Source organism: Trichosurus vulpecula, chromosome 2 (assembly GCF_011100635.1).
Source record: "Trichosurus vulpecula isolate mTriVul1 chromosome 2, mTriVul1.pri, whole genome shotgun sequence".
NCBI lineage: Eukaryota > Metazoa > Chordata > Mammalia > Diprotodontia > Phalangeridae > Trichosurus > Trichosurus vulpecula.
This window is the reverse complement of record NC_050574.1, coordinates 233,302,041-233,326,931: the sequence shown is the minus strand read 5'-3', so window position 1 is coordinate 233,326,931 and position 24,891 is coordinate 233,302,041. Positions and strand designations below refer to the sequence as shown.

The 24,891-nt window shown below is 39.7% G+C and overlaps 1 protein-coding gene across 1 annotated transcript in view; it reads left to right on the top strand.

Moving 5' to 3' along the window:
* Positions 1-465: 465 nt before the first annotated feature.
* The window catches only part of PDE11A (phosphodiesterase 11A), a 485,178-nt gene continuing 460,752 nt past the window's right edge, over positions 466-24,891 (top strand). Inside the window, exon 1 of the mRNA XM_036745320.1 lies at positions 466-1,392. Within this exon, the coding sequence (XP_036601215.1) occupies positions 466-1,392 (927 nt within the window). The remainder of the gene's footprint in view (positions 1,393-24,891) is intronic.

The window sequence follows — 24,891 nt, the reverse complement described above, 5'->3', positions numbered from 1 at the left end:
TTTCCTCCCCCCCTCCACTCCCCAAACATCCAGGCATCAGTCCCCTTACTGCTTTCACCGTGGTCCACTCATCGATTTCAGCAACAGCAGAAACAGAAGCAAGGGCAGCCGCAACAGCAGCAGCAGCAACTAGCTAGCTCCGCACTTTTTTTTTTTTTTTTTTTAAGATTAGAAACAAACAGCAGCTGCGGCAGCAACACGGCTCCGGGCACCTGTGAGTCCGGTGCCTAGAGTGCAGGGGAAGAAGGACTATGCGACCCACCCTCTGAGCTGGAGGAAGGCGAGGAAACCTGCATGCTGGCATTCCTCTGCTCCGCATGACCCACGAGCTGGCAAAGGAGGGTCCTGTTGGAGTTGGTGGTGCTTCACTGGGGTAGAACATGTGGAGGCAAAGAGAGTTGACTGGCAGGAGGTAAAAATTTGTGCCCGAGTGCCCCAGAGGTGTCTGCTGTCACAGCTGGGACCATGTCAGCTCCTTGCTTAGACTTTGGGGAGGTGGAAAGTTTCCTGGACAGGCACCCAGAGCTTTTCGAAGACTATTTGATGAGGAAGGGGAGGCAGGAGCTGGTGCAGAAGTGGCTGAAGAAGCATGGCCCAAACCAGAAGGTCTCAGCCGCAGACCACTTTGCTTCCGAGGCCAAGACCCTAGAGAGCTGTGCTGCTCCTGCTGCTATCGCGGCTGCTGGTGGTACTTGTGGTGTCTCTGTCCAGCAGGGGTCTGGGAACAGTCATCCCAGTCCAGGTGTGGGAGATTATGGCAACGTTCCCATGAGTCCCAACTGGGCCGGTAGTAGCCGTGGCGGTGATGGAGGCTTACAGCGGAGGGCTTCCCAGAAAGAGCTGAGAAAGAGTTTTGCCAGGTCCAAAGCCATTCATGTGAATAGGACCTATGATGAGCAAGTGACATCCAGGGCCCAAGAACCACTGAGCAGCGTGAGGCGGAGGGCCCTGCTCCGAAAGGCCAGCTCCCTGCCTCCAACTACTGCCCACATTCTCAGCGCCCTCCTGGAGTCTCGGGTCAACTTACCCCAATATCCCCCGACGGCTATTGACTACAAGTGCCACCTCAAGCAGAACAACGAGCGCCAGTTCTTCCTGGAGCTGGTCAAGGAGATTTCCAATGACCTGGACCTCACCAGTCTCAGCTACAAGATCCTCATCTTTGTCTGCCTCATGGTGGATGCTGACCGATGCTCCCTGTTCTTGGTGGAGGGGACAGCCTCAGGCAAGAAAAGCCTGGTCTCTAAATTCTTTGATGTGCATGCTGGAACCCCGTTCCTTCCCTGCAGCAGCACTGAGAACTCTAATGAGGTGCAGGTGCCTTGGGGAAAAGGCATCATTGGCTATGTTGGGGAACATGGGGAGACAGTCAACATTCCCGATGCTTACAAGGTAGGACCATTTCAGTGTCCTAGCTAGGAACCCCTCCCCCCCCATTCAGTAACCACTGGAGACTTTCCAATTGGATGCCCTTTTAGTACTCTCAACACAGATAAAGCTATGTTTAATAGGAAACTTGTTATGTGAGGTCCTTCGTGTGCTTCCACAAATCAGAATTTATCTACAACTCTAACATTACTGGGAACTTCCCAACATAGTGATTTACTGGGAACCCAGCCTCCAAGGGCTATCTAGATCTCTGTTTAAAAAAAAAATGCCAGTATGTATTCAAGATTAACAAGGCATATAAGTTTTCAGAATATATCCAAAACAGTAAGAATCCAGTCCTAATTTATATTTAATTTTTAGACCTTCTACCAATCTACTGTTAATGTGAAGAAAAAACAACTTTAGACCCTTTAATGTCCATTAACTGCAATTGACTTTTTAGTTCCCTAGCTCAGTGTCTGGCAAAGGGCCTAAATTAGACCCCACCCCTGTGGGGAGGAGTCAATAACTTCTTAGGTGAATTTTTATTTTCCAAGGGTATTATTTACTTCTTCTGTTTATATTGACATTCTCTTGTGATTTTAGTTCAAGTATGTAGTTCTCATAGTTTTTGCAGTATAAAGTTGGCAATATTTTTGTTTGTAGTCTTCAGATAGCTTGATAATAAAGATGCTAATAATCACTTTACTGACATGATTGCACAATGCTATACTGACAGAAAAAGGAGAGAAATAGAAGAGTGAAACCAGAGAAAGTATCAGCAAATCTTAAATTGGCAAATCATCCTTAAATTGTAGTCTTAGAGAGCTGCCCTGGGATACCAAGAGGTTAAGTCACTGGCCTGAAGTCATGTTCATCCTGACCCTCAGGTCAGTGCCACTCTAGCCCGTGCCCCACACTGCCTCTCTAGGTCCTCTTAATACCTATGTTAATTGTGCTTCTAACTTAGAAGATTTTTATGAGAACTATTTTAAAAAAAACAACTGTAAAGCACTACATTAAATTATTCTTGACTGGTGAGTTTTGACCAAATGGGCTGGTAGTTGGTTATCATTAGGCTCAGACAGAAGAAAAAGCTTTTAATAATTAACTTCTTAGAGTGTGTATTTAACTTATTTTTAACTTCTAATTAACAGAGTGATTAACTGCTTATTGAGTTTGTTTTATATTTGTGAGAAGACTTAGTTAAAGTGATAACTAGATTTAAAGGTAAATACTTGGGAAAAAGATGACTTTTAAAGGCTCATAGAGTTGGGAAAGGGAAAACAATATTCTGTGTACTGTGAAGTCACTTTTGCCGTTCACTCATTTTTCAGTCATGTCCGATTGTTGGTGACCCCATATGGGGTTTTCTTGGCAAAGATAAGGGAGTAGTTTGCCATTTCCTTATTTTACAGATGAGGAAGCTGAGGCAAACAGGCCCTGGGGCCACACAGCTAAGTGAACAGGGCCAGATTTGAACTCAGAAAGATAAGTCTTTCTGACCCTGGGCCCAGCACTCTAACCACTGTACCCACGTGGTCACTAGCTACTTTGATTTTTTTAAACAGTGACTTAAGCAGTGGGAGACCTTGGTCTTTCAAAGCTAAGATCTTTAACAGTTTGACTGAGGCAAGGCCCATTCAGTGATTAAGGCTAGGTAAGAAATGAGGTAGAGAATGGCCTCTTTACCTAGTTAAAAATAAATTAAAAAAAATCAATCCAGGAGTGGAAGACCCTCAGGGTTTCTTGCCAAAACAGAAACAATTGCTGTTTACATTCACTCTGAGCCAATCAGGACCCAAATAATGACCAAGTGGGGCTTGGCCTGAGAAGTTGTTGGATAATCAATGAGAACCAGAGTGATTTGGGTTTAAGGTGTGGTCCTCAAGAAAAAAAAGGTTTCAGTGATCAAAGTTTACATTCCTTTGGACAGAGCGCCCACAGGTAAAGGTATGATATCCTACATGGACGGGGGGGGGGGGGGGGAGGGTGCCATGTTGCCCAATTGGCCAGTTCCAGTTGGGTCCCCAGTGGGGCAGCTCCTATTTCTACTCATAGAGGTTGTTGTTTGTCCTCCATTCTTGAAGAGGACCATGACATCAGGGAGGTGATGCCATGACATACAAGTGAATTGGATTTAAGCAAGGGAGGGCTGTGCAAAGTCACCAGCCTTACTTTGTCCTCTGGTCCAGTGGCAAGATAGAGATCAGGACAACTAGAAATGCCCCCAGATATGGTGGGAGACCCCAAGACCATAAATTACAGATGACTTGCCAATCTGCCTCAGTGTAGGGAATTTCCAAACCAGGAGTTCCCCACATTAAGGATAAACCAGGTCCATAAACAAAAGCATAAAATAAAGGTGAATATATTATTCTTCATTTTCTTCTCTCAGGAAAAATCAAATGGTTTCACATCAAGCTGCAATTTACTGGAAGATGTAATTTTGATTCAACAAGTGTGCACTCCACTAGAATACTAAATGTAACTTCAGAGCTCCTATCATATGAAATGTTACAAAATCTTGGGTGTATCCATAAGAAGTAGATATTCAAAAAGTTCTCTTTATTTTTCTGTTGCTAGCATTTTACCCAAGTCCTCCTGTATACTCGGTTCGCTTTTTAATAGCCACAAAAATTGCATCCAGCTGTGCATGTCAAACAGTTGATGTTTTTTGTTGAGTCATTTCAGTTGTGTCTGATGATTTGTTTTCTCGGGTTTTCTTGGCAAAAATACTGAAATGATTTACCATTTCCTTCTCTATCTCATTTGACAGATGAGAAAACTGAGACAAACAGGGTTAAGTGACTTGCCCAGGGTCACACAGCTAGTAAGTGATGGGGGCCAGATTTGAACTCACAAAGATAAATCTTTCTGACTCTAGGTCCAACACTCTATCCACTGCACCACCTCACTGTCCAACAATTAGTTGTCCAACAGTTGATGTCAAAAATAAAACCCAGCAATGTATCTTCCTTATTTTTTCTTTGCTTTTTTTATTTCTTACTAATGGAACTTCTCCTATTTTTGTACTCCTCGTTTCTTACTGGGCTCATTCATTTTCTACCATCCAATAAATACTACTCATATTGTGTTCTTTCCTCTTCGTTTTCCTAGGCTGCTCATCAATTATTTGTCTAGGATGGGGAAGAAATCTAAAAGAGTACCATAGGCAGAGATAACATAGCTTCAGGGTTTCAGTGGCTCTCAGTTCATCTGCTTTTAATTCTGCAGTCAGTATTTGCCTCAATGCTGGATTTTGGTTTTTAAATTTTGAAAATGTGGTTGGGAAGAGAGAAATCTGTTTCTAAGAACAGTGACACCTGTTGAACTAGGGGCCCGTTTGGCGGTAGTGGGATAGTGGAGGCAAAGGAACTCAAAGAAGTCCAGGTTCTCCTTTGTTTCTAGTCTAGGAAAGCGTGGTTTTCTCCTCTCTTTGGCTGCTTTTTGCTACATGTTCCAGTTTTCTAATTTCCATTTCTGATTCATACCTGCCACTTTCTTTTCTTACCTTGTTTATAGTACAGTTTTGAATACAGCAATCTCAATTTCTGTTCATTTTATTTGTCCTTATTGCTCATGGGTTCTTCTCTTTTTTATTTGCCCTCTTGGTTTCTCTCCTTTATTTTTTTTGAAGCTATCTCTGCTCTCTCTGGAAGCCTGTCTTGTTTTTCTAATGCTGCTTTTTATCTCTCTGACTTTCCCTCCATTCCTTAATTTTTTATGTTTTCCTACTAGCTGCTTCTTTTCTAACTTCATTAGGCAATTTATTTTTGTTTTTCTCCTTTGTAAGTGGATTCCAACAATCCTGGAACTTTCCTGAGCCATCCTCTGTCCCTTTGCCAACATGGCCTCACTAAAATCCTAGAATTATTGTGGATTCAAGTCATGCTCTTCCTCTCCACTCCCCATCTATGGCACTTGAAATGTAACCTCTACAACTTGGTCTTGCTTCTGCTCTATCAAGGATTCCAATTCTTCATCTAATATTCACTGGGTATATGGGTGTGTGTGTGTGTGTGTGTGTGTGTGTGTGTGTGTGACACAGAGACAGAGACAGAGACAGAGAGAAACAGAGAGAGACAGCAAGAGAATATTTGAGAATATTTTGTTCTGGTATTGAACACCCCACCCCCATCCTGATTCTAATGTTTTCCTTATCTCTTGTCCAATATAATGATGATTAAAAAGTCAGGAAGAATGGAATTAAAATTCCTTTAAATACTACCAGCTATGTGACATTGAGTATGACACTTAACCTCTCTGGGCCTCGGTTTCCTCAACTGTAAAATGGTAAGTTTGGCATTAATATTCTCTAAAATTCCTTCCAACTCTAAATCTATGATACTATGATTTCCTCTATAGTACCAATTCCTCTTTCTGAAGTAAATACATTTCTAAATGTATCATCAGTTGTTTTGTTTGTACTATGATTAACATTGTGCATAATCATTTGAGTTTTCCATCTGAGCTTTTTTAATAAAAGCAGAAACACTCACTTTGGTTCCAAGCATCCCTTTGTTGCCCCCTCCTCCATACAGAGAGTCCCAAAAGTCTTAGTGCGGTTTTCAGGTTTTCTAGCTTTAGTAGCTGAAAATTGCACCAAGACTTTTGGGACATGTTTTTTAATTATCGGAAATATTTAAATCTTCCATTTGTTTTGGAAGAACCAGGCTTCTATGTTTCTGAAGGAGGTGAGCTTTTTTTATGCCACTTAATTTTTTGTTACTGGCTGGTGCATTTCAGTGTTAAATTGTATGATAATTAGAATTTTGCTTCTACTGGGTAGAAAGAGGAAGTAGAGGAGGAGAGAAGTTAAGCAGAAATCAATCAACAATCACAAGCACCCACCCAATTAAGCACCCACTATGTTCCAGGCACTGTACTAGGTATTGAAGACATAATAATAAAAATGAAATTAGTCTCCTTTTTTAAGAAATATAAATATTCTCATGGAAATGAAAAAAGGAACAAAACTTTGTTATGCACCTACTATGTGCTAAGCACTTTCCAAATATTATTTAATTTGACCTTCTCAACTCTCTGAGGTAGGTGCTATTATTGTCCCTATTTTACAAATGAGGAAATTGAGTCTGAGAGAGATTAAGTGACTTGCCCAGGGTAACACAGCTAGTAGACACCTTAGACAAGGTGATATCTGAAATTACATCTTCCTGCCTCCAGGTCCAGGGCTCTGTCTTCTGCCACACCTAACTGCTTAGCTGATTAGAGAGAACCAACATAAACAAAAACAAGAAAATACAAAATAATATAAAAGATAAATACAAAATAAATCCAAGGAGAGCTCTAGTCCCTATGGGTGGTGGTGGTGGTGGTGGTGGTGATCAGCAAGATGTTTTGCTTTCAATGATGAGTTGACATTTGACCTGAGTTTAACAGAAGCTAAGAGACAGATCTGAGGAATGGGATGATATTATTATATTACAAAGATAAAAAACAAATATGTGAGCAAATCAACTTGCAGTGAAAGAGCAAAACAAGCATAACTCAAATATGCCATAGTCAAAAACATGCGTAACAATAACCATATGTAATTTCCCTATAGATTGGGGCGGGAGGAGAGGAAGAGTTCATGACTTCACAAGAATGAAAGAAAGGATCACATAATATAAAATGAGCAATTTTGAATATATAAAATTAAAAGGTTTTGCATAAACAAATCTAAGGTAGTACAAATTAGAAGGGAAGTAAATAATGGAGAAAAACTGTCTTTGCAACAAGTTTCACTGATAAAGATCTTATTTCAACTGATTAAATCCATAAGACTATGAGCCATTTGCCAGCAGTCTAATGGTCAAAGGATGTAAACAGGCGCTGTCCAAAGGAAGAAATCCAAGCTGTCAATAATTTTTTGAAAAAATATTCTAAATCACTAATAATTAGAGAAAAGCAAATTCAAGCAATTTTGAGGTTCTACCTTACGCCTATCAGACTGGCAAAGAGGAATAAAGAAGAAAATGATAAATGTGGAAAAAACTTGTGGGCAAACAGGTATAACAGTGGATCTGTGAATTGCTTCAGCCATCCTGGAAAGCAATTTGGAACTATGCCCCCAAATTCAATAAATTACGCATACATACAGTGGTAGGGCTGTTGTACTATTACTCAATGGCTTTGTATTATTATACAAAGAATTAAAAGAAAGAGGAAAAAAGATCCGCATAAACAAAAACATTTATAGCAACTCTTTTTTATGATAGCCAAAGATTAGAAAATAAAGGAATATCCTTCTATTAGGGAAAGGCTAAACAAATTGTGGCATATAAATGTAATGGAATATTCTTGTGCCATGAGAAGTGGTGAAATGAAAAATTTTAGAGGAAATTAGTAAAATCTTTATGAAATGATGCAGAATTAAGTGAGCAGAAGTAACAGAACAATTTGTACAATAATACACCATTATTGAGAAAAACAACTTTGAAAGGCTTGAAAGAATTTTGAAAGAACTCTGATTAATATAATGATAAATCATGAGTCCAAAAGAATGAAGAAGAAATATGCCACTCATCTCTTGCCAGAAAGTGATACAAATTTTTTGTACAAAATGTAGACATTTGTTTTGATGGACTATCTAGATATATGTTGCAGAACTTGTTTTTCCTGCTTGGGCTTTTTTTTTTTATTTGCTTGGTGCACTATGGCAGAAACTAGGTATAGACCAATATCTCACACCATATACCACGATAAAGCCAAAATGGGTACATGATTTAGACATACAGGGTGATCCCATAAGCAAATTAAGAGAGCATGGAATAGTTTACCTGTCAGGTCTATGGAGGAGGGAAGAATTTAGGAGTGAACAAGATATATAGCACATTATAAAATGTAAAATGGATCATTTTGATTATATAAAATTAAAGTTTTTGCACAAACAAAACCAATGGAACCAAAAATTAGAAAACTGGGGAAAAATTTATAGCAAATATCTCTGATAAAAGCTTAATTTCTCAAATATATAGAGAACTGAGTCAAATTTATAAGAATAAAAGTCATTCTTCACAGAACTTTACAGAACAAATCCCCTTCATAGAAGGATTTGTTCCGTAAAACTTGGACTCAGTTAAAAGTCTTGCCGCGTGTGGCCTCAAGGCCACAGGTTCCCCACCCCTGGATTAGAGAGATGTTTTTTAGGTAGTACTGACCAAACTTAGCAACCAATTGGATATGAAGAGAGGGTGAAGAATGGAGGATGATTTTGAAATTGAAAGCACTTAAAATTTTTAAGAAGTTAACATTATCAATTTGCTATTCTGTATTTAAGGGTAATCATTTTAGAGGTTGCTTTTAATGGCTTATGGTAAACCTGAGGAAGAAAACATTTAAGGTTTTATCAATAAACAGAAATCCTGCTAAGGCCTAATAAGCAGTGAGGAAGAGTAGGTAGAATTCTGGATTTAAATGGAAGAAATCTAGATCTGAGTAATGCTTAGCAGTCATGTGACTGTGGGGAATCCAACCTCTCAGAAACTCAGTTCCATCATCTGTAAAGTAGGGATGATATGCTCCTATCTCATAAGTTCAGCAGATTTAAAGCTTAGACATCATCTATTCTACTCCACCCCCCTCCTTATTTTGCAAATGAGCAAACTGAGGTCCAGAGAGGTTTGGTCCAGAGGTCTGGTCAATATCACACAGATAGCAAAAGGCAGAGCAGAGATTCAGGCTCAGTTCTTGTTTCATGGCCAGCATCTAGCACTCACTGTGCCACAGGGGTGTTGGTGAGGAGAGTATACTCTAAATCTTTGAGAGTTCTAGAAATGGGAGCTAAATGGTTTTGAACTAAATAGTTTCAAGATAGTGTACTTGGGAGGATCAGCTTTAAAAAACAAACAACTTTTCCCCAATCACCTATCATGCTCAGACTTAACCTTACAAGCAAAATAATATACTATATAACATAATAAATCCTAATCTATAAATGCATTTGTTGTTGTTAGTATGTTCAGAATGACTACCGTCTGTCCATCTGCCTCTTTGTCTATCTGCTTATTTGCTTATTCCTTCATCTATCTATCTATCTATCTATCTATCTATCTATCTATCTATCTATCTATCTATCCTCACAGTCAACAAACAGAAGTTTTTCATACCTTAATAAAAAAAATGCCCTAAAGAGGTTCAAAATGATGTCAACATGCTCAAAGTGACAGATGTTCCCTTTCAGGGCATCCTCAGTATTCAGAACACAGCACTTTAAACATTAATAAAAAGCACTTTACTATTTGTTTTGCTAGTGTTGTTAATGATGATACAGGTGCTTGATGGGCTTTGAATTTGAAAAACAGAATCAAGCTGTTTTGTTGGGTGAGCTAGGACAGATGACAGAAACACAGGTGTTTGAGGCTTTAAGAAAAACCGGATGTTTGCATAACGTTCATTCATTCCTTTCATGAATTTATTCATTCAACAAATATTTATTGAGTGCCTACTATGTGTAAAGTATGTTTCACCAGTCAGAGAAGGGTTCCTAGAAGAAGTGGTTGGGAAGAATGAATAGGATTTCAGTAAGCAAAGAGAGGATAAAGCCACTGCAGGAGACCAGAAGGCCATTCCAGGAAGAGAGAATAACATGGGCCAAGATGCAAAGGTGGAAAAGCGTGGGGCATGTTTAGGGAACTCCCAGTAATACAGTTTCTCTGGAGCATATAATGGATATACACATATAAAGGATAATATTAAAAAGGAAGTTTAGGACCAGATTACAGAGGGTTTTGAATAGTAAATTCAGGACTTTGGATTTCTTTCAGTAGGAAATCAGGATGCATTGAAGATTTTTGAGTATAGGAGTGACATTAGGAGAATTAATCTGGCATTTATTCACAGGATGGAATGTTGATGGGAGCCCAGAAGCAGGGAGGCCAATTAGGAGACAATTACATCCATCTAGGGGAGAAGTGGTTCAATTACGATGGTGGTAATGGTAATGGAAATAAAGAATCAAATTAGCCAGACACCGAAAATTCAGAATCAGTAGTGGTGACATAGGCAACGTTATTTGTTGTTGTTGTTCATCCTTCATTCTCAAATAGGACCAATGACATCAGGAGGGTGATATGTTGACATGCAAGTGAATTGGATTTAAGTGAGGCAGAGCTGTGCAAAGTCATCAGCCTCACTCTCTCCTCAGGTCATCTGAGTCTAGTAGCAAGACACAGGTCAGGATGACTGGTGATAGTGCCTCATGCAGTGGCCTAAGCTAAGGTCTTTCCCAGGCCTCAATTTGTCTGAGGCAACACCCATCGGTGATTTGAGGTGAGGGAGAAATAAGAGTTAAAGGTGAATATTGGTTGAAAGAACTAGGCTTGTTTAGATGGCATGATTAGTCCAGAGAAGAGAAGGCTGGGGTGGGGGGGGGATGGGCGGGACAGGTAGGAAGGGGAGATTATTTGTCTTTAAGTATTTGATTCTCACAAAGAAATCATCTGGTAGGTGCTTCTGTGATCTCAGTTTTACAGATGAGGAAACTGAGGTTTATTCAAGTCTCAGTTTAGTCAATTTTAGACTTGTGCTATTTGGTCCCAGAAGGCAAAATCAGAACATTGGGTGAAAGTTTCAAGGAAATCAATTTAGGCTTAATATCAGTGAAATTTTCCTAGTAATTAGTCCAAAAATGGAATGGGCTGCTTCAGGGAGTGGTAGGTTCCTCTTCCTTGGAGATGTTCAAGCAAAGTCTGTGTGTTCACTTGTCAGGAATGTCATGGGGAAGAATCCTTTTGTGTGTGTTAGAGTTGATGGCTACTGGGTACTCTTCCAACACTCAAATTCTGATTCTCTTTCAGGATTTTAAGCCTGTATGACTGTGATGGTGGTAGTGTCTACCATTCACAGACATTGAGAAGTCAGGACAAGAAGCTGAGTTGAGGGCGAGTAGGTGATTTCAGTTTTGGACATGTTGAGTTTTAGGTTCTAGTAGGGCATCTGGGTAGAAATCTTTAGCAGAAAGGACAGGAGTTTGAAAGAATTTGGGGACCAGATCTGTGGATTTGGGAATCATCTGCCTAATTATTTGAAGCCATTGGCATGGATGAGATCCTCAAGAAAAGAGGGTTGATGTTAGTTAACCTTTGATGAACACCCACCTTTAGACAATAAAAGGAGGAGGTGGAACTGGAGAAGGAGCCAGGCAAGAGACAGGGAAGAGAATAAAAATACTGCTGGGTCTCAGAAGTCAATTACATAGTAACCAACAGGTGGTGTCACACACCCTCTACTTGAGCTTCCAGTGAGGGAAGATTCTATCCATTCTTCACAGACGGGTAAACTAGCTAAAATACTACTCTGTTCAAGTCATTTTTCTTCTCCGAGACTTTGAGTGGCTTCCTAGTGCATCCCAGATAAAGTCCTTAGTATAGCATTCAATGCTTCATAATCCGTACCTAAACTTTTCAGCCTCCCCTCTATATAGCACATGTGCCGAACAGTACTTTTTGCCCTTTTCCAAGCAAATCCTGAGCTTAATGCCTCATGCCATTATATATACCTGGTATGCTCGACTTTCTCATCTTTCCTGTTCTTTTTCTTCATTCTGGCTGTGGAGACCTGGCAGCCTAGTGTCTCGTAGAAAATAACAGAGAGATGAGACCTGGGTTTAAGGTAAATTTAAGTGTGGATTTATTGGCCAAGCGCACGACTACCTGGAGTACATACCCAAAGTATACTCAAACCAGGCAGTCCCGAACTGAGGGACTACAATGCTTATAAAGGCAAAAACCACAATTACACAATTAGGAAGGGTCGCTAGCAGAAGCAATGGCATACAGAAGCAAAGATCAGCCATTGGTTGAATTCATCAGCTCAGAGCTAGTTTGCAAATATGGCAAGATTCAGGGGTGCGACCATCCCGTGACACGGGGTGGTCAGTTTCCTAGAATGGGTGGCCCTCTTAGGTTGTAATTGGTTTCCTATAACTGGGTGGAGGGTTCAGGGTGGAATTTCCCAGAAAGTAACCTCTACTTGATCGACTATGGTCTGGGTGGAGGGACCTAGCTTGGTCAGCAGAATAGCTGCACCATAACCCACCTGGCAACTGGGGGGCTCCTCCCCAAAATAAACCCATACCTTACCCTAGCAACTGATCCTTGCACATAATGCTGATGTAGAGAGAATATACAGAATGCTGAATCATGAGGAAGGGGTGGGGTCAGGGGACTAGACTTGGGCAATACCCAGAATTATGCCTTAAGCAGTTTCAAGCCATTTCAGGGTATAGGGCAGAGACAAAGACAAGAATATAAAAGGTATTAATGGTGGGCTTCAATTTAGGTGTAACACTAGGTGCCAGCCCTTAGGGGCAGCTAGGGGGCACAGCGGATAGAGCTCTGTACCTGAAGGTAGGAAGAATTAGGTTCAAATCCAGCTTCATACATTTACTGGCTGTGTGACCCTGGACAAGTTACTTAACCTCTATTTGCTTCAGTCTGTAAAACGAGGATAATAATAGCACCTACCTTACAGAATTATTGTGAGGCTCAAATGAGATTACTATTTGCAAGATGCTTAGCACAGTGCTGGCACATAGTAGGTGTTATATAAATGCTTATGTCTTCCTTTCCCCCTCTGTTGAAATCCTAGTCATTTCCAGGGCCCAGCTTGGATTTTGCCTTCTGTGATCTACTTAGCTGTAAACAATGTTCATAGAACTATGTATATACTTCTTTCTACTTTTATCACATTATATTTGGCATTATATATATATATACATATATGTGTATATATATATATATATATTTGTGTGCATATCCTAGCTCCCATAGTCTAGCTGATGATCTCTTTCAGAATAAAGAGTTTGGGTTTATGTATATTTATATTTCTCTCAGCCCCTGGTACAGTGTCTTACACACAGTAGACATTCTATGTTTACTGAATTGAATCACAGAATTGATGTGTAACAAATCCAGCCTCAGACACTTGACACACTTACTAGCTGTGTGACGTTGGGCAAGTCACTTAACCCCAATTGCCCTGCCTTCCCCCCTCCAAAAAAAAATAAAATAAAAAAAAATTTATGTGTAAACTATTACATTAGCTTCCTCTATATGCCTCTGTTTTTCTTATTAAGGCTGATAGATTTTAGTAACTGAACAAAGGTTCTATAAATTGATGATAATTTCCATTTCCACATCACATAATTTTGCTCTGGATGATTTGAAGCCCAGTATGAAGAACTTTTCCCTTTTATAGAATAATGACACTGTGAGAAGTCTCTTAGACTGACTTTTTCCCCATCATGGTGAATATCAGAAATTGAACTATAGGCCCATCGATGGTTTGAAAGAGAGTATTCTCTCAACTCCTTTAGGGCAGTTCTACTAGGCCAAAGCACATTAGGGGATTCAGTAAATTCATACAGTGTAGACAGCCAAGGTACATAAATTCTTCTTTAAAGCCCACTTTTAGTTATTTGGATTTTTACAAAAAAAATTCCTTAAAACCATGATTTATTGGAGCATAAGTAGTTTGTAAATTATTTGGATTGGCTATCTACATTAATAAGTAAATCAAAAATCAATTGCCTATTCTTTGGTTTCATTCTGGCTATGGAGACCTTGTAGACTAGCCACTCTGAAAAAAGTCCCCAGAAACTACGTTTTACCACCAGCTTTCTTCTAGAGAAAATGATCCAATTCAAGGAATGGAACAATAATTAATTTGTTGGCATAGTCTTCAAGAACCTATGGTCAGGTCTGAATGATATATATTCATTTTCCTAATGATATCTGATCTGGATTTGGAATTTTGACTTGGTTCTAGCCGTGAACAAAGGAAAGGATGACCCATTTTTATTTGATCAGGTGTATCAAAAATCTTTGCTTCCAAGTGCTTTGAATTGTCCCCATGATCATTTTGCTCTTCCTTTTCCCAGTGCAAAGTCTCAGAGACTGATTAGGCCTCCTGTTAATGCATCACTCCATTTGTTCGGTCGATCAAAAAATCATGGGGATGCACGAATCAAATAATTTGCATGCTGATTAATTTACGGATGATATTCTTTTTCCCTGCTAAATCTAATCAACATGTAATTTCTTTCCCATTGTCTGACTAAAGTTCTTTATGTACTGAAGGGGAGGTAAATGTCATGAAATTCAGTTCAAAGAAAACAGGATGAATTCCTATAGAATAGGGAAGGCAGTTGGAAGAAACGAGGAAGTGTGTCTTTCTAGAGCCCTTTGTATTTTCTGGTATAAACTTTCATCCTCTCTCTCCAGTTGTATCCAATTACAATACAGTGTTTCTACTACACCACATAGCCCCCATTTCATGGGTTGCTGGGGTGGGGGGCAGAAAATCATTATCTGGTGGTCATGCTTTGATCATTGAGTCTCTCTGGACTTAGCTGGGTCTGCTCCCATGACATAACTTCCCTCCTTACAGTCTCAACCTTTTGGGATTCTTAGCTCCTTTCAACAATTGTCTTTCCTTAAACTTCCAGTTGTTAGTTTAGTTTAGGAGGGAGTCACCTCCTTCCTATTCACTTTGTATTTATTTTGTGTTTATTTATCAGTGTATTATGAGTGTATTCCCCCAATTAGAGCATAAACACCTTGAGGGCAGGGACTGTTTTGTTTTATCTTTGTTGTTCTTCAGTCCTTTCAGTGGTATCCCACTCTACTCCATTTGGGGTTTTCTTGGCACAGAAACTGGAGCATTTTGCCATCTCCTTCTCCATTTGACAGATGAGGGAACCGAGGCAAATAGGGTTAAATGATTTGCCCAGGGTCTCACAGCTAGTTAGTGTCTGAGGTCAGATTTGAACTTGAGTCTTCCTGACTCCAGGCCCAGCACTCTATTCACTGTGCCATCTACCTTCTCTTTTATCGTTGTATTCCTTCTCCCCTCCCTTGCATAATTAGCACAGTGCTTGGCACAATGGTAATTAATAAATTATGGAATTGAATTAACAAACACAAACTCCATTTCTGGACACGTGCTTAGATCATTTTCAGAGCTTGAACTTTGTCCTAAGGCTCTGTCCTGGGCGCTCTTCTTTTTCTCTCTGGTTCACTCATTTGTTGAATTCATCAGCTTCCATGAGTTTAATTATCATCTCTATGCACGTGAATACTAGACCAATGTATCAACCACTAGCCTCTCCCCTTAGTTCCAGTTTCATATCCCAAACTACTTGTCGAACATTTCAAACTGACATTATAGACATTTCAAAGAGGAGGTTAGGTGGCGCCATAGTGCATATAGTACAGGGCCTGTTGTCAGGAAGATTTATTTTCCTGGGTTCAAAAATTTGGCCTCAGGCACTTTCTAGCTGTGTGACCCTGGGCAAGGCGTTTAGCACTGTTTGCCTCAGTTTCCTCATCTGTAAAATAAGCTGGAGAAGGAAATGGCAAACCACTCTGGTATCTTTGCCAAGAAAGCCCCAAATGGGGTCATGAAGAGTCAGACAGGATTGAAACAACAACAAGCCATTTAAAAATAAACATCTAATCCAGAACTCATTATCTTCTCTGCAACACCTAACTCTGTCTTTATTTCTATCAAGGGCTCTGCTATCCTCCCAGCCAGCGAGGTTCATAACCTCAGTATTGTCTGTACTCTCACGCATCCCACATATCCAATCAGCTGTTTTTATCTCCATAATGTCTCTTGCACACAGTCCCTTCTGTCCACTCAATCAACCACCTTCCTAGATAAAACCCTCTTCATTTCTCACTTGGACTAATGAAATAGCCTCTTAATTGGTCTCCCTCCTTCAAGTCTCTCAAAAAACTAATACATTCTCCACACTGTTGCCAAAGGGATTTTTCTAAAGTACAGGATGGACCACGTCATTCCCCTACTCAGTAAACTCCAGTGACTTCTGACAGATCCCTAGGATCAAATATAAAGTCCTTTGTTTGGCATTTAAATTTTTTTACAACTTGACCCCATTCCGGCCTTATTACACATTAACCTATGATCCAACGAAATTCACCCTCTTGCTTCTCCTTACACAGGATGCTCCATTTCCAGTCTCCATGTGTTTGCACTAGTTGTCCTTCGTGCCTCTAATGTATTCTCTCTGCCTCTTAGAACCCCTCACTTCCTTTGAGTCAGTTTAGACACTACCTTCTACAGTGAGGCTTTTCCTGGTTCCCTAAACTCCTTACCCCCAAGGTTACTATATTTGCTTTGTATATCTTTTGAACACACACACAGACACACACACACACAGACACACACACACACATACATATAGTACGTGTTGTCTTCCCCATGAGTATGGAAACTCATCCAGGAGTTTTGAAGTCATCTTTTGCCTTTATATTGCCAGGAGCTTAGCACCATGCCTGGGGCTTAGTAGGTGTTTGATTTAAATTTTTTTTAAAAAATTATTGGTTTGGCAGTATCACCTTGAAGATCTAGAGTCATCACCATGTTATGATGAGGCATCAGATTAGGTCTGTGGTGGATAAACCAGTCACCTTTAAAAGAATATTCCTTAGTGAACCAAACGTCCGATAAAACATCCTGGTACAGTAACATCTGTAGCTAGTATGGGTGAGGACCGAAGCGTTTTGGTTAACTGAATTTTCTGACTTACTGTTAACCCAGTATTTACTCTTTAGGGATGTTCCTTCTTAGGAAAAGGGACCTGTGGAATGTAGCTCCTACCATTGGAGCTTTATTTAGCATTTGTCCAATTGTATTAGCTTATGTCTTAGGTTATTAAAATGGTATTATGGTTACTAAAATTTTCTTTATTTTAAAAAGTTTTATTCATGCCCTTTGTTTTTTATACTACAGTCCAACAAAGCTCTCTCCCCTACATCCTCCCTTTTACGATGGAAAACAGTCTGGCAAAACTGACCAACATAGCGATCATACTTGATAATATGTACAATATTTCATATCCCTAGTGGAAGCAGCTAGGTGACATAGTGGTTAGAGTACTGGGCCTGGACTCAGGAAGACCTGAGTTCAAATCCAGCGCGGTGTGACCCTGGACAAGTCACTTAACCTCTGTCTCTTTCAGTTTCCTTAACTGTAAAATGGGGATAATAATACCATCTACCTCCCAGGCTTTTGTGAGGATCAAATGAGACGATATTTGTAAAGCGCTTATCACAGTGCCTGGCTTAATAAATTCTTATTCTTTTCTTCCCTCCCTCTGGTCCTCTTAACAAAAATGAAGCATTGTTTACTCTAATGTTCCCTGCAACCAAGATCTGTCATTGAATTTAGCCTCAATTTTAGCGCTGTTTTCTTTTTTTTTTTTTGGTGTGTATGTTGTTCTGGTTTTGTTTTCTTTGTTTCAAATCTTTTCAGGCAAGTCTTCCCGTGCTTCTTTGAATTCTTGATGTTTGTAACTTCTTAAGGCTTGGTAATTTCATTATACTCATATACCACAATTTGTCCAGCCATTCCTTAATCAATGCACACCCACTTTGTTTCCATTTTTTTTGTTACTACAAAAAGTGCTTCTATGACTATTTTGCTACATATGTAAATTATCTTCCCATCTTTATCCTCCTCAGGATATATGCCCAGTAGTAGGATCACTAGTTTAAAGAAAAGAGATTCAAAAGTCATGAGAAATTAGGGATTTTTTTGAAAAGCTTGGTTAGATATTCTTCTCTCTGATGACAACTACAGTTTCTATAAGTTAAAGGTTCTCAGATAAGAATAACTGAATTTCTTAGGAAATGACGGATAAGGGAGGTCTGACTGTGTCACTTCTGGGTTTAGACTTCAGTGTCTCCTCTTGCCTCTAGAAAAAATACAGACTCTGCTGTTTGACACGTTAACCCCTTCACAGTCTGGTGCCAGCCTATCTTTTTTTCTAGGCTGATTTCACATCACTCCCCCTCACACCCTCTATGCTGCAGACAGTGTTTTAGTCGATATTTCCCATACACACAGGACACTCCATTTCCTGCTGGACATTTGCACAGGCTGTCTGCCATGCCCGGAATGCTCTTGTATCCTCCCTCTACTTCTTGAACATCCTAGCTCACTTTAAGGATCAGCTCAAGTGGCCTTTAACTAGGTGAGGCCGTTCCTGATACCATCTACCCCTAACCGTGCTGAAATTCCACTGATTTATCTGTGTACAAACTGTTTCCCCCAAGTAGAAGGTAAGCTCCCTGAAGGCAAGCTCTTTGTATCTTCTCAGGGCATCTAGATGGATAAAGTGCCAAGCCGTAGAGTCAGGAAAACTCATCTTGCTGCGTTCAAATCTGGCCTCAGACACGTCCTAGCTGTGTGTCCCTGGGCAAGTCACTTAACCCTGTTTACCTCCATTTCTTCATCTATCAAATGAGCTGGAGAAGGATATGGCAAACCACTCCAGTATCTCTGCCAAGAAAATCCTGAATGGAGTCACAAAGAGTCTGACACGACTAAAAAATGACTGAACAATGAATTTTACCTTCTGCTCCTGCACAGTTCCTTGAATGTAGGGTACACTTAACAAATGTTTGTCGAATTGAATTGAGTTGGTAGTGCTTGGGGCATAGTGCTCTATTCCTACTCTCATTCTTGGCTCCTTGATTCTGTTGCTTCTGTGGGATGGGCTGTGCTTTTCCCTACATTGGCTATGTGATCCAGGATGTCTTCTTTATAGACCTAATATTGATCTTTCTCAGACCTTCTTTAATTGTTCTGTGGTGACCTGTTTATGGTATGGAGTTACATAGTTAAGTATAACCTTTGTCCAACCAAACTGATTTCCCCAAATATAAATTATATAAAATACTATTTGGAGAATAAATTTATTTAAATCCCCAACTATAAATTTCCCCCAAATAATTTTTTTTTTGCTCTAAGTAGAGGTGAACTTTTTCATTCCCTCTTTTTATGGACTTAGATGACCATGATTAACATAGGTAAAATCTTTCAGAGTTATTTCCAGATATTCTTTTTTCCTTTTGTCTGAAGATTTCAGGCAGGTCCAGATTAGTCCTGTATTACTTGGATTCTGACCAGCTTTCATCAATTTCTGGGAATACATTCTACCTAAGTTATTACTGTATTACTTCAAAGATTATTTCATTGAGTTTCTGTTCTCATAGATGTAGTTTAAATGATTGGAAATTGGCATTTCTTTCCAGTTTGATCTAGGATTTGTTTAGTAGTAAATATCAATTCCAAAAACTAGGATTCCACAAAGGAATTAACCTATTTTTTTTCATCTTTGAGGTATTTCCTAACTAGTCCTAATTTTCAAAACAGGGATGAGAATAGAGTTTGCAAATGAGAGGTCAGTGAATTTGACTTGGAATATGTCATTAGAGATATTGTTAGTGAAAATCTACAAAACATACTGGAGATTTCAAACAGGCTTCTTCGAAAATAAGTCATGCTAGACTAACCTCATTCCCTTTTTTTTGACAGGGTTACTAAACCACTATGTTTAGAAGTGATGAATACATAGTTTAGCTAGATTTTAGCAAAGAATTTGAGAATATGTTATATTACTCTGTTGGAAAACATGGAGAGATGTAGACTTAAAAAAAACCACTTTTTCTTATCATCCTTTCAAGCTATCACTGTACATGCCTCCTCCTTTTCTCAGCCAAACTTCTAGAAAAAATTGTCCATATTTGTCACCTCTACTTCTTCCTCTCTTACTCATTTCTCAGCCCCATGCAATTTGGCTTCCTACTTTATCATTCAATTAAAACCATCTCTCCAAAGTCACCAGCGATCTCTTCCTTGCCCAATCTAATGGCTTTTTCTCAGTCCTCATCCTTTTGGATCTTTCTGTAGCATTTGTCACTGTTGACTTCCCTCACCTCCTGGACACTCTCCTCTCTGGGTTGTGGTTTTTTTTTTTTGGACACTGCTTTCTCATGGTTCTCCTCCTACCTACTATCTGACCATTGTTTCTCAGTTTCCTTTGCTGTCCCAGGCTCCATTTGTGGTTGTATTCCAGGGCTCTGCCTGGTCTCTCTTCTCTTTCCTCTCTTGCTCTCTCCCTTGATGAATCTCATTAACTACCACGGGTTCAATTATCATTTCATATCTATACATATATGCATATGCACATACACTCACATATATATCTGCATATACGTGTGTGTGTGTGTGTGTGTGTGTACACATACTACTCTACTGCCACACAAAGAGTAACCAAGCCAACCTAATTGAAAGTCACCCTAAGGGGGAGACAGGAAGCAGCATGTGCCAGGCAAGTCCATTATCACCTCCACCACCTTGACCACCATTTCTCCTCAGACCTTGATGGGGATAGCACAGGGCACTGAGCCCATGAGTCTTGAGAATAGCAATGCTTCCAGCCATCATCCTAGGAAGCAACCCTCCAGCAATGTAGCCTGACAACTGCTCCTGCAGGTGCTATATTCATAGCTACTGAAGACCCAGAAAACAGAGTTCTCACTACCATGGTTTTTGGTATCATCAGATGGTTCAATATCAGAAACTGACGTGATTTTATCAGTGAAAATGACATTAAAGAAGAGTCATTAACATCTGGGCAGCTAAGTGGCACAATGGATAGAATGTTGGGCTTAGAGTTGGGAAGAATCATCTTCTTGGGTTAAAATCTGGCCTCAGACACTTACTAGCTGTGTGACTCTGGGCAACTCACTTGACCCTGTTTGCCTCAGTTTTCTTGTCTGTAAAATGAGCTGGAGAAGGAAATGGCAAAATGACTCCAGCATCTTTGCAAAGAAAACCCCCAGTGGGGTCACAAAGAGTTGAACACGACTGAAAAATGACCGAACAACAATGTCATTAACATCTGCAGCACCGTAAGGTCCACGGGAATTGTCCATCTGAATTGCAACTGAATCCGTCCATATGGGTTATCTCCCCCTTTGGAATGTGAGCTCCTTGAAAGCAGAGACTACCTTAATTTTCTATTTGTATCTATTACACTTAGCATAGTGCTTCCCAGATATAGACACACACGTGCACACATATATATATAACATATATGTATGCATATATATGTGTTTATATACATATATAAATGTGTGTGTGTGTGTGTAAGATGTATGTGTGTGTGGATATATATAGTCTTTCTCCTGAGCTATAATTAGTTGTCCTATACTCATCTCAAACTCAACATGTCCAAGACAAAATCCATTGTCCCTTCCTCCAAACCCACTCCTCTTCTGAAGTTTACTCTTTCTATTGAGGGTAATGCCAACATTTTAGTCACCCAAGATCATAGATTCAAAGTAATCTTTAGCTCTCTTTTCTCCCTCATGCCCCCATATTTAATCAGCTGTCTATTTTGCTCAATTCTACTTCTACAATGACTCTCTCACCCATGCCCTTCTCTCCTCTCACAGTCACCACTGCAGTTCAAGCCCTTGTTGTCACCTTTTACCTGAACCATAGCCCTTACCTTTTACTTGGTCTCTCGGCCTTCAATTTCTCCCTATGCTCGACAATGCCGCCAAAGTGGTATTTCTAAAGCAGACATCCGACCATGTTTCTCCCCCACTCAAGAAGCTCCAGTGATTCTTCTTCCTCCAGAATAAAAAACAACTCCCTTGACTTTTCAAAACCTTCATAGCCTTTCTCTATCTTACTTGTCCAGTCTTATTACTTATTACTTCCCTTCACTCACTCTATGACTTAGCCAAACTGGCCTACATGGTGTTTCCTTATATATGGCATCCCATCCCTATTTGTATTTGCAGAGGATATCCCGGAATGCACTCCTACTTCACCTCTCCTTTTTAGAATTCCTGTCTTCCTTCAAAGTCCAGCTCAGGTTCTTTCCTTGAGAGTGGGGTGGGAGGAAATAAATTCTAGTATCCCTCCTTTCCAACTAATTATTTTGTATTACTTAGCATATATGTTACATGTGTGTATTCTTCAAACAGATTGTGAGGTTGACAGTAAGGAAAGTTTCATTTTTGCCTTTGTATCTGTAGCACCTGACAGTGCCTGGCACATAGTAAGCATTTAATAAACACTCGTTGATTGATTAGAAAATAATGTGATTAGATGGCACTGGTTGATTGGCCAGACTTAAGTAGTTATTAATGGTTCAGTGTTTAGTGCCAACTTGGAAGGAGATCATGCCCCCTGGGAACTGTGCTTGGCCCTGTACTCTTTAAAATTTTTATCAGTGAGCTAGATAAAAAGAAAGGTGACATTTTCAAACTGGGAAATGACACAAAGCTGGGAGGGATAGCTAATATACTGGATAAAAGAATGAGGATCCAAAAAGAACCTGACAGGCTAGAACATCAGGCTGACTCTAATATGATATAATTCAATAGAAATAAATGTCAAGTCTTAAAAGCCAACTTCCCAAGTACAGGATAGGGGAGACGTGGTAAGACATCAGTTTGCCTGAAAGAGATCTGGAGTTTTCAGTAGACTGGAAGTTCAATATGAATGAGCATTGAGGTGTGGCAGCCAGGAAAACTAATGTGATCTTAACAGAATTACAGCTTCCAGGAATAGGGAGGCAATACTGTCTACGTACTCTGCTCCAGACAATCTGAATATTGATTATCGTGCTCAGTTCTATAGCGCAGTTTTTATTTAGAAAAGATCAACCTTCCTGGTGAAGGGTCTTGAATTCATTTCATATTTTCATAAGAAAAGACTAGTTATTTGGTATTTTTCAGGCAGCTGGGTAGTACAGTGGATAGCGTGCTGGACATGGAGTCAGGACAACTTGAGTTCAAAAGCCACCTTAGACATGTACTAATGGTGTGATGCTGGGCAAGTCGCTGAACCCTTCCCTGCTTTAGTTACCTCATCTGTAAAATGAGGCAAAAAAAAAAACCAAAAAGCGCCCGCATCATTGTTGGAGGATCAAATGAGATAACATAAATAAACAGATTCGCAAATCTTAAGGCACTATATAATACTAGCTATTGCATTATGATGATGATGTAATCATAGGAAGTTTTTGAAGGGCCTGAGGATGTTTAGCCTGGAGGAGAGAAGAATCAGGGTGTATGTGGTGGTATCCCTCTTCAAGTATTTGAAGAGCTCTTAGATGAATGAGGGTAAAACTTGTTTTATTTAGCCCAAGAAGGCAGCACCAAGAGCAGTAAGAGGAATTTGCAAAGGGGCAAATTTAGGCTTGATGATGGGGCAATCTAACAGTTATATCTGTCCAAAGTGGAATGGACTGTCTCAGGAGGAGGAGAATTTCTTCTCTTTTGAGATCTTTAAGCAGGGGCCAGATGACCACTTATGCATGTTATGGAGGGGAAACTTTTTTAGGCATAGGTTCAAGTAGATGGCATTGAGGTCCCTTCCAAATCTGAAATTCTGTGATTATTCGTGGTTTTCTCCTAGTCTCTTAATGCATCTTATAATTGTAGCTTGAGTTCCTTATACATTTGTATTTCCAGCACCTAGCATACTGTGGATGTATTTATTTTGCATTTCCTTTGTCAAATAGTATGTTGAGTTGAATTGAATTCATACTCGTGAGAATTTGTGTTACTATATAACAACCCCTGCCTGAAACCATACGTAGTCAAGGTCATATGCAGAAATTTTGTATACAAAAGATACTATTATAGAGTATGTCAAAACATAAGGAGAAGAAGCTCCTTTGCCTTCCTTCTCCATAAATGCCATTGGAATTAGGCATTGATGATTTTAATTGGTTGCAATATGGATCAGCCAAACTTGATTGATCAATATCTCAGCCAGTTAGTGTCAGAGCATATGAGAATACTGAAAAACACAAGAATGTCTTCCATCTCTCTTCTACAATTCAATACACAAAGTTTGGGTATCAATCCAAGGATATGTGCCCTGCCATCAGAAATGTTAGAAGCAATGGTAGACACTAGCTGAAGACTTAGAATTCTGGGGGGATAGAGAAAGAGGGAAAGAGAAGAACTTCTATCTAGCATCTGGGCATCCTAAAATGCAGCATTGCCTTCAAGTGGCCCAATGTAGTTATGGTCCTGCTCAGGAATAAAAAATATTTATTTCTTTTGTATACCAAAAAACTGACACTGCCCCCTCCCCATGTGTTGAATAATTTTGCTGTTATTGATAGTACATATTTATAGCTCCATCCATTTATTCTCATTTGATCCCTCTTGTGGTCATGCCTAATATTGGAGTTAAAAGCTATTTGTGACACATAGTTAATAAGAAAAAATAAAAACAAAAATGGAAATAAGAAAAGGGTTTTGGCAAAAGAAGGTAGAATTATGTGTACATGGAAATGTATTCAAGAAGGGGGTTGGTATGAAAGAACAAGGTATGTACATATTTGTTGATAGATTGTGAACTTCATGAAGGCTAGTATTTATTTCTCTCTATTCCTAGTATAACACAACCTACTCTGGCCCCTATCACCTGAAGATCTGGTAGGTTAGATTTTACCCTTCTCCTCAGGATTCTCTATGGGTGTCTAAATTCTCACAAATGTTTCTAGCCCCCATCAGTGAGGTTCCCTACTTGTAATAATTCCCTAATTGATGGTCCCCAGTGCCTCAGTTCCATTTAGCCATTAGCAGTCAGATTAGCTTTTACATAGACAATACTTACTTCCAAAGGTATAATCACAAATATACAAAAGTAATCCTCTTCTTTTTGATGTAC